The sequence below is a fragment of the Octopus sinensis genome, unplaced genomic scaffold (assembly GCF_006345805.1).
Source record: "Octopus sinensis unplaced genomic scaffold, ASM634580v1 Contig03868, whole genome shotgun sequence".
NCBI classification, from domain to species: Eukaryota; Metazoa; Mollusca; class Cephalopoda; order Octopoda; family Octopodidae; genus Octopus; species Octopus sinensis.
In genome coordinates, this window is record NW_021826934.1 from 1 (window position 1) to 11407 (window position 11407).

The 11407-nt window shown below is 30.8% G+C and overlaps 1 protein-coding gene across 1 annotated transcript; it reads right to left on the reverse strand.

Moving 5' to 3' along the window:
- Positions 1–9478: 9478 nt before the first annotated feature.
- LOC115227492 (general transcription factor II-I repeat domain-containing protein 2A-like) lies at positions 9479–10618 on the reverse strand. The gene has a single exon (XM_029798300.1). It carries the CDS (start codon positions 10616–10618, stop codon positions 9479–9481), a length of 1140 nt encoding a protein of 379 aa, XP_029654160.1.
- Positions 10619–11407: the final 789 nt, after the last annotated feature.

Genomic DNA, 11407 nt, shown 5'->3' on the forward strand with positions numbered 1-11407 from the left:
ATGAAAAATGAATGGAAGTTTGTGGCAAAATCTTCTTCAAACGAAGAAGGGAAATCTCTTAATTAGATAATTTAGTTTCTTAACAGCGGTTTGCGTGGGCGTCTGCAAGGCCTTTGACAGTGGCTGGTATTTTTGATTGTTAGAGAAAGTGGCGGAATATTTAAAACAGCTGGGTGTAGATAAGTCTCGAAAGACCTATATACAGTCAATTGTTCTTAAAAGGACTCTGGAGAGTGTCTCGTTTGATGCTCGCCGATCCAGCCCTTTCCTGACGTTTACTCAGCGAGAGACGCTGGCCTGCACCTGATAAATACAAATTGCAACCAAAATGATAAATACAATTGCAACCTCAAAAGTCCATGAATAAGTTTTATCTTGAACAGTTCTTCGCGTGGAAGCTATAAATTCATGATTTCCTAAGTAAACCAGTATCCATCCGAAGTCCTCCTAGACCATGTTGAGTTGTGGGACGGTCTTGAATTTTGATTGGCGGGTTAATGACTATAATGCAAAAATTGAGATTCAAATAATCAATAAATACCTACTCCAGAAGGCTTTGAAGACTGTTGATTTCTCTATAATATTAAATAAGCTTCATTAAATACAGCTGCAGTAGATAAGCGAGTTGCAGTTCCCGTCATTTGTCGATTTGTTGATACTGAAAATTAATATTGTTGTAAACCATTTTCCTTTTTCATCACAAAAAAATTTTATATGGTTTCTATAGCAAAATTATATTTATACAAATAACAAAAAATAAAATGCCAAAATAAAAGACTTACGGAATTGTGAAATTTCTCAAACGACATTTTTAAATTAAAAAATATAGATGTGTATAATTTTTCACTGAAAAATCAATTTTCCTCTAAAAACATCTTTTCTGAGTTTTTTCAAAAAGAATGTTGATTATTCTTATCTGAGTATTTTCAATTTCTACAAAAGTCTTGTGGGTGGGACGGTGTCTATCGTTTTTGTCAAGAAATTTGAGTCTCTTCACGGCGTATCATGCCATAAATTATTGAAATTGTCAGTGAAATATATTCACAAGAGTTTTGGTTTTATTTAATTCTTGAAAAAAAATTCGTGGATCACCAGATGGTTTATGTCCAATCACATGTATGTCAATATTATATAATTTACTTACAAGTTTAATTATTATTTGGGATAATTTGATCTTGTGTCTGATGGGAGCAAAAAGAAAGTGTCAGGATGCAAAAAGCAAATTTTCATCCATTCATAATGTAAAGCAAAAAATTATTTATAACAAAAACTCAGGAACTTTTGATTTTTTAGAGTTCTGTTCATCGAAAATCTAAGCTTTCAATGGATTCAAGATTTTCAACATCTAAGAATTCTTCTTGATTGTGGAATTTATTTAAAACTTAAAAACTTCGTTAAAGTTACAGCTTTCTGACTTTCCTCTAGGGGTTCTTCACTATCAATTTCTTGTTCTAATGTTCCGAATCATTAAAGTCAAATTCTTCATTTTTACTGTAGTCAATTTCGATATAAATTCTCTCTTCTAAAGGATCACTTATGTTCATTTTTTATAAAATATATTCGTAATTTTCAATGACAGGGTTTTCATAATTTATAAATTTTTTCTATTATGTTTCCCCAATTTCCCATTTCAAAAGGAATTGATTAAAAATTCGGCTAATTTGATATCACATTAAGGTCAAAATTTAAAGTTGCAAATTCTCCATGCATATTTCGTAACTTCAAATTATTCCTTTTTTTAAATTTAACAAGCCATCCTTGCATTCTTTAAAATCATTGAATCCTCATTCCGAAGCAAATATTTTGCCTTTCTGAGTAATAATTTCATCGTTCAAAATGGCTTCTTTAGCATCCATTGAATTAATCTAAGAAATCGTATCATTATCGATTTCACAAAACTTTAAATATTCTTTAAGAAAAATGTCAGATCTTAAGTTATTCAAAATATTTCCTCTTTTATTTTCAGATTATAATAGATCTACAAGAAATAGGTACATTATATTTTTCAGAAAAAAATTCTGAAATTTTTATGGAAGGTACAGTGGGTCAAATTGATCTTTGGAGAATTTTTTATTTTTAATATAATTTTATTTTCTATTACATAACTGTTTTATTTAAGTTTTTCCAAAAGTATAAAGTTCACCTAATTTTTTTACAAAACAAAGAGATAGAAGAAAAGCGTTAAGTCCCAGCGGCAAGGACGCAGTATGCGTTGTCGCGAACAATGGCCAGACCGATGCGCTGGCAGAACCAGAGGCCCTCTCTCGGGTCCTTGTACCTCCTCCCAATGGACTGCCCGACCTCGTTGAGGAACGAGTCAGTCTTTTTCCCGCGGCTCCAGCGGTCTCCAGGGCGATTGGCATAACGCGGTAGGGGTCCGCGAACAAAGAATATTTTTGTATTTTTATCTTTTCGGCGTGGTTTGCAGCCGAACAAGGGTTCGCGGCGGAAGAATAGATCCTCGACTTTGAAAAGGTATCCACAACGATAACATCCCATACGAGGGCCTTCCCCGACGAGTACGGGAATATTGTCATCCCGTCAGGCCTTTTGCCGTCTCCCCGATCGAGTCCGACTGGTTTGAGGAGGCACGAATGGCCCGCCGATTCGAGACCGGCCTTCACGATTCTATTGAGGGCCTTGTGTCTGTGTTTACATAATAAAACATATAAAAATAATCCAAAATCAATTTATTTTAAGATTCAGAAAACTTTTTAATTGCAAATGATGTTAATTAACTCTTGGTCTGAATTTCAGTGGTTATCTATTAATTTTAGTGAAAATGAAAATAATGTTGGAAAAGTTTCTAAATTTATAACCAGCTAAATAAAATAACTTGATTTTACTGATTTAGTCTTTAAAAAATGTATTTGAAAATTCGTTTAAAATGTGGCCATGTAGATAAATTTCTTTTTTAGTTCACCATGAGGAAACATTAAGATAGATTACATAAAACCAAAATTCTAATTGAAACTAAGAAAATTTTATTTTCCCCGTTACACAAAAGCGGAAAAAAGATCATAGTAAAAGATTGTTGATATTAAGCTAAGAATTTTTTTATAAATGTTGTTGATTATTTGTATCCAGAAAAAAAATAATTGATAAAAAATTTGCTGGTTAATAAGGCGTGGACCATAATTAATGCAGTTTTTCATTTCAGTCTAAACTAATTAAAATTTAATTAAACTACAGTTTATTTGTTATTTTATAGATTGAATATAAATAGGAAGGAAGTAATAAGAATAATTTAATCTAGACAAAACAGCGATCATCAATTTTTAGTTTAGATGATATATAAACGGATTTGAGAAACGTGTTGACTAATAATTCTATTTCCAGAAAATAAAAATATTAAATATTGAAACATTTCAAAATAGAAGAGTTCTAACAAAACAATTTTCATTTTTCAATACATAATTTTATCCAAAAACAGACAAACATGAAATATCAAAATAACTTTAAACATAAATTCTTACATTTACATCAGCTATACATTACCCCCTTCCTCAAGATCTTACAATTAATTCAAAGATCAAAATTATGGAAAAATCTATATCTTTTATTGTTAGAAATCCGATAAAAACGTTTCTTGGTTTGAGAACAAGCCCAGAACTTATGAGGGCCGTTCCAAATTTCGTTGCATCTATTCCGTGTTTTTAGTGCATAAAAATGTCGAGTCTTTGGTTTTGGAGAAAGTTGATGGAGTTAACGTTTTGGGTTTCCGTCCTGAAAATATGAAAGAGTAGTACTTGTAATCCCAAAGCATGTTAAATTGCCACGTGTGGGTGCCGACAGGGCTGCGTCTATACCTAATCATCTTACAATTAATTCAGGGATCAAAATTATGAAAATATTAAATATTGAAACATTTCCAAAATACAAGACTAGTTCTAAGAAAACAATTTTCATTTTTCAATACATAATTTTATCCAAAAACAGACAAACATGAAATTTTAAAATTACTTTAAACATAAATTCTTACAATTACATCAGCTATACATTACCCCCTTCAAGATCTTACAATTAATTCAAGGATCAAAATTATAGAAAACTCTATATCTTTTATCGTTAGAAATCCGATTAAAACGTTTCTTGGGTTGAGAACAAAACCAGAACTGATGTGCAGCGTTCCAAATTTCGTTGGATCTATTCCGTGTTTTTAGTGCATAAAAATGTCGAGTCTTTGGTTTTGGAGAAAGTTGATGGAGTTAACGTTTTGGGTTTGCGTCCTGAAAATGTGAAAGAGTAGTACTTGTAATCCCAAAGCATGTTAAATTGCCACGTGTGGGTGCCGACAGGGCTGCGTCCATACCTAATCATCTTACAATTAATTCAGGGATCAAAATTATGAAAATATTAAATATTGAAACATTTCCAAAATAAAATTTTAAACAAAGAATTTTTTGGTGTTAATCCCATTTAGTTTGCTATTAATCCCATAGTGTTTGGTATTAATTCCACTTAGTTTGATGTTAATCCCATTTAGTTTTCTGCTAATCCCACTTAGTTTGATGTCAATCCCATTTAGTTTGATGTTAATCCCATTTAGTTCTCTGCTAATCCCACTTAGTTTGGTGTTAATCCCATTTAGTATGGGAAATGGTATAGAATCCATAAACGACGTGAAATGTTAGGATGGATAATTTTTACGGGTTATAGAAGACAAAGGGAGTAATGTAATGAAAAGTGAAGTTTTGAAGACTATTGCGGAAAATGTGAATAAGAGAATTGTAAGCTTGGTGCATATAAAACACAATTTGTTAATATCTTCGAATAAAGAAACGAATATGCGTAATCGTTTTACAATCTTGAACCTAAGTATTTTGAAAATATTGATTTGGAAATCCGACATGTAATATCAGAGCATAAAATTTACCTACAACCGGCTAACATCGAAAAACCAAGTCTGAAAGGGCTTTATCTCAATTACTATAAAAAGCGAGAATATGCTGTTTTAATTTATTAATGATTTGGAAAGAGAATCGGATATTTTTGAGAAAGAATGGAATCTTCTCAGTCTTGAAAGCTAAAAGAACACATGTGACTACGATCGTCAGATTTCCTATTTTTAAACATAAATTGAATCCAACTTATGTTAATATCAAAGCTATTAGAGACTCCCAGAAGTTTCTTCTTGAATCAATTGCAAAACCGCACAATTCTATTTTTTTAACATTTGTGAGAATGAGGAAGTTGATATTGGTGACTCTTCTTAATGGCTTGCAAAAGGGAATAACAGCCCAAGATCTGAAGCCATTTATTGTTTGTTTTAGAATAGAAATATATTTTATAATAAAAAAGAATCAACATTAATCACTGTAACCAGAAAATAGGCGAATCATTTGGTTTATGATGTAATAGAATGTTCAACGGTTAGGGTTAGGGTGATTATTGTAGACATAATGAGGTTGTTAGATGCGCAAATCTTTATTTATGCAAAAATTATAACAATAAAATCTCCATAAGTTTCAAGACACACTCAATTCTGTCAATTGTTGCGACAAAGAGTGTAAAAATCAGAGTGGGCACTTTAATTATGGCTGAAAATGAAATGCAAACAACAAACCAGATATTTTTATATTTAACAAAATGAAGATTGAGATAGGTGATTATAGAAGTTAGAATCACGTACTTAAACAGACTGAGGTGGAAAAACTACACAAGTAAGACTTGTTAGCCAGTGAATTGAAAATTTTACACAATGCTCCTGTAAAAATAGAATGCTCCTAACATAGGATAAATTGTGCAAAATCCTGAACCATGTGATTGATGTCTCAATTAGAACATATATTAAATCGCTAGTACTCGAGAAAACTATTGAAAGTATTATCGTGGAGCATAAACATGAAATCATAGCTTCAAATGAGGATATTTTATGTACCATGGATCGATTGGAAGAACGTTCAATTAATTATGTTCACGAGATGGCACGTCCGGCTGTCAAGAAAAAAGTAGAAATCGTGTGGATGCTCGGTCTGTTAAATTAAAAAAGAAAAGTCTGTTAATTAAGTTATATTAGTTAGTGGAATTTTTCTGTTTGAATTTTCTTTTTATTTAATGCTGCTTAAAATTTTTCAATGGGTTTAAAACTAAAATTCAAATTAAATATTAAGTCTTGTTATTAAACTTCAATTATCGTTTAAATAATTTTTTTAGTCCTTTGGATGACGAATCCGTGTTTGTTTTTCTTATTTTATCTAACGGAGTAGCCGTTTTATTTCAAAAAATGCTTTAAAATCATTCTGAAACAACAGAGCCTTATTTTTTCAAACATTCAAATGTGTAAATCAAAATACACGCGGACACAATGATCAAACTAAAAACAATAATATTTGTATCTTTAACAGAAGACAGGATATCCTTACGAGGCTAGTTCTAAGAGAATCTATGGAGTAAATAAAAAAATAAATTGGACATAAGTGGTAAGAAAGAATATAGTATATTTAGAATAAAATAATGTTTTTAACTAAGAAACATAAATTAACATTAATGAGGAAGAAGAAAAGGCATTTTAGGATAGTTATGGGATATTTATATGCAACAACATTGAAACTAAATCCTTAAAAATAATTCATACAATCAAAAAACGGTACTTTAGAAGTGTATATTTATTTCTCACACTTTTTACAGTTAGAGAAGACAAATTTAAAAGAAAAAACACAATATCTATATATAAATCAATAAATCGAATTAAAATTTTATTTTATTCTACGTCTTCTTCCTCGACGAGGCTTTATTATTTCAATTTCTTCATATTTATCTCCCTATAATCGATATTTGATTTTAAACAAACATCGCTATTATATATGGTATCTTTAGTAGACTGAATAGAATCGGTACCACTGATCACTTCCGAACTACTGGATTGTTCCCTATGTTCTTGGATGAGAGTATCGTTTAAAAGTGTTCTAAAAATAGCTCTCATATTTAACAAACATCGAAGGAGCAGAATCAACTCCAATATTTGAAAAATTGAACAATTTTTCATTCTCTAAAATAATCAAGTAAATATATTCACCGGATATTAATCTGAAAAAATATCGTCTAAAATCATTCTAAGACAAAGAATAGAAAATGTTACGGCTGATGTTGTTGAAGAAAGATTAAAGAGAAAACTACGCATCATTTTCCAGAAATCTATGAAGAGTTGATACCCACGATTTTCCAATCGACCTAATGCATCATCAATAGCCTATGGAAATCAAAATTGACAGATTTACAATTTCATGTTTTATAAGAAATTTGTTAAGAAGGACCTTGTATAGTAAGACAGAACCCTTGGTGATTGGAGATAGCATCCAAAAGATAATAAGAATTTTTAATTCATAATAAAAAGGTATCCAAATGAGAAAAATGTCTGAAAATATTTCAATAGCTAAGAATGCAGAAAATGTAATCCAAAACATAAGCAATTCGGGCTAAATAGAAATTAAATAAACAATTTTAATACATATTGTCTTGCATTTTTGGATCGAAGTGACTTAAATGAGTTGTATGCAGCATAATGGGACGACTCCATTTCTTAATAAATTTTAAAAGACCAAAAAATACATAGTCAATTTGCTTATCAAATGCGCGATCATATTGACTAAAATATATAAGAGCATAAAATATTGATTTAAATAGAATAATTTTTATGAACTAAAAAAATTATGAAAAAACATACAACAACCATAATAGTGTGCCGCTATAATAAAAACCGTAATATATATTATTAAAATCAAAATAATAAAAATTTCAATATAAATAATTAAAAATCATTTTAAAATAAAATACAATAGTTCATGCGGTTGGGTTCAAAAATTGATAATGGATGTTCATGTCGTCATCAAATAATAATTATGTTCCAGTAAAAATAGCAATAAAATTTTTATAATCTCCGTGATTATGACCGAAAAAACTATAAAAGACGAAAAATGTAATCATCAGTAGATCAACCATTGTTTTTTTCTAATTAATAAGTATATATTCGCTAAGGGCACCTAAGGATAAAACTTGCATACGTCATATTAGAATCGTAATTGTTGCATTTTTGACACCTTGATTTTTAATTCAATGCGACAAACTTACTCATTTAGACTTCACCACCATGTAAAAAACTGTGAAAGAAACAGCAGCCGTTAGTGGCGTATTCTGACAATGCCGATCCTTGATTTCGAAGGACGAAGATAGTGGGGTGCATTATATTTAAATGAGCCACAGTTTTTTTAGTTCTAGGTTTCATCCAAACTGTGTTTGAAATGGCAACTTCCTAGAACATAGTAGTCCTCATTTTTATGAGAGGAAAGATTCAGTGTGGTGGACCTTGGAGGATGTCAGCCAAGGATTTTGTTTGATGCAACCTATCTGATCAAATAGGCTGACATTTAACAATTTGATATTCATAGTTAAATAATCATAGTCATATATTTAATTGTTCACTATGTTCTATCTTGTAGTGCGTGCCCTAGAAGGTGGAGGTCCAGCGCCTCTCGCTGATTAAATGTCAGGTAGTAAAAACAGATAAATATTTAGTTGCTTGCCATAACGTCTATACCATTTTCAAGTCAATTTGTTTATTACAAACTTCAAAAAACAAATTTTCAAGTACAAACTTCAAATTGTAATTACGAAAGTCAATGTTGGATATAACAAATTTTTCGTCAAAATACATTAAAAATTGTTTTAGATGACTGAAAAAAACAAGAAATCGCAAATACAGTGGTAAAACAAAAAAATAATAATTGAAACACACGAAAAATCTTTGTACAACATAGAATTTATTTGAGCCCTAGAGATAAAGATCATTTGCCAATGTGTCAACTTAAAAGAGGACTAGTATTCATCTCACATAACGTGAGAAAATGCTTGTTCAATTTATAAGATATGGAAAAGAAATCATACTATGGCCTAATAAGAGATAAGATTCTGCGGCACTGAAAGCAAGGATTTTCAAGAAAATGCATCTGGCTGAAATCTTAGCATCTATTAGTAACAAGTACAGACTCGATGCTTTTCGAATTATAAGATTAAAGAAAAATAGGTGCATTCGACACTTTTTAACTGTCTAGAAGACATCAATACAGACATCTTCGGATCTGCTTAGTGGCTTGTGCAAGAAAAAAATTCACCTAAAATTAAAAGAATGCTATTTTCTGTAAAAAAACCTTCTTTGGTCCATTCAAAGACAGATTCGTGCTAAAATGTTGATTGAAGCACTGAAGAAGGGTAGGCATCATGAGAGCCCTTTCCAATACATGGGACCGTCAACATTCCCTCAATTTGGAGGTACGATAAAAGCATATATTCGCAGTATTATGATAAGGAAAACCTTGAAAAATATGCTATTTGAATACACCAGGGGTGGCCAACCTTTTTCACCGGCGAGCTACTTTTCATTTTGCGATTTTTTGGAGATCGATTTATATATTTTAATATCAAAAATTTTATTTTACAATTAAAAATTAATGCGATTTTTGGCATTGTAATTCACTTGCGATTATTTCAATCTTCGATCAACGTCAAAAATCTTGCTAAATTCTTCTGAAATATTTTCGATGTCTACATCCATGAACGGAGAAACAAAGAAACTGCATAATATAGTAATTTTCTTGAAATCGCTAAATCTGTTATTAAACTCGTTCATTATTTTTTCTAGTACCATAGCAAATTCATTGACATAATGATTTTTATTCACAAGTTGTTTTGTGAATTCATCTTCAATGTTAGGAAAATGGGTAAAATTTTCTTTTCTGATTTGAGATATCCATAATTCCAACTTCATTATGAAAGCATTTATTGAACTGATCATATCGATAATATATCTATTCTTTCCCTGTAATTCTAAATTGAGTTCATTCAGTTTGCTGGTAATATCGGTTAAAAATGCCAAGTTTATTAGCCAAACAGGATTTTCAAGAAAATGCCAATTCTTGTTGTTTTCTTTAGAAAATTCTTTAATGTATGATAATAATTCTCTGAAACGACTGAGAATTAATCCCTTGCTTAACCATCTTATGTCACAATGTAAAGGTAGATCGCCATAGATTGCATCGACTTGTTCTAGAAAAAGTCGAAATAATCTTCTTTGTAGGGGCTTGGCTCGGATGGAATTAATAATTTTAACTGTTGTCTCCATAACATAGTTAAAATTTAACATTTTCCCACATAATGCATGTTGGTGAATGATGCAATGATATGATAAAAATTTCGGAAAATGTTCATCTTTCCGACAAAATGCAATAAATCCATTTTGATTCCCAATCATTGCAGGGGCTCCATCTGTTGTTATGGATACAAGTTTCTTCATTAACGGTAATAATTCGAATGATAACAAAAACGTTTTGAAAGAATTATAAATATTTTCACCAGTTGTTCTTTCTTTCATAGGTATAATAGCAAATAACTCTTCCTTGACAATTAGATCATGGAAGATTAAACGGGAAAATACACATAGTTGGGCGATATCAATAGCATCGTTTGATTCGTCAAACTGTAGAGAAAAACACGAACATGCGTAAAGATCCTTTTTTAACTGCGAAAGAAGATTTTCAGAAATGCTTTCAGCCCTTCTGACAATTGACTGTTTTGAGAGCTGAAGCTCTTTGATGCAATTTGAAATTTCCTGTTTATTTTTCATACCATCAAATAGTGAATCGGCAGCTTCCAAAAAACAAGATTTTAAAATTTCCCCATCAGTGAAAGGTTTTTTGTGTTTTACGAGGAGACGAGTCACTCGCAATGATGCAATTGTTGCAGATCTGGACGAATTAATAAACTTTTTCAAAATTGTATGTTGTGAAAAAAAGATTTTTTTAATTGTTCAACTTTCTCTTCCCGTAATAAGGAATTTAAAGGAAAGTGTTTGTTGAACTCGGGATGTAAAGAATTAAAATGCCGACAAAGATTTCCCCTTTTTGGTAATGAAATGATTTTATTGCATAGCATACATGTGCATTTTTCCATATGCATCGTAAAAATATAGTCTTTTTCCCATTTGGCATTAAATTTATATGATTTGGACTTTTTGTTACACCTCATAACAAGACACGTGAAAAATACTTACTTTAATATTGATAAATATTTTTTTTATAATAATTTAAATACAAAAAAAATAATTAGCAATTTATATATCGAGCGATCGACCACGAAACATGCCGCGATCGACTGGTTGGCCACCCCTGGAATACACAAATGAGTCAATTGAGAAGGATGACCGTGAACAGATTGAAATCAACAATTTGACGATTGAAGAAAGAATTCAATATTTTGGAATAAAGACCTCCAACTCCAAATAGAAGTCGTTGGAAGATCTTGTGACTTGGAGGAGACTGAGAGGAGGTTGGAGAGTACCTCAAAAAAAGACCTGGAGATTAAAAATTTTGTTGAATTCCTGTTCATATTTAAAAACTAATCTAGTTAATAAATA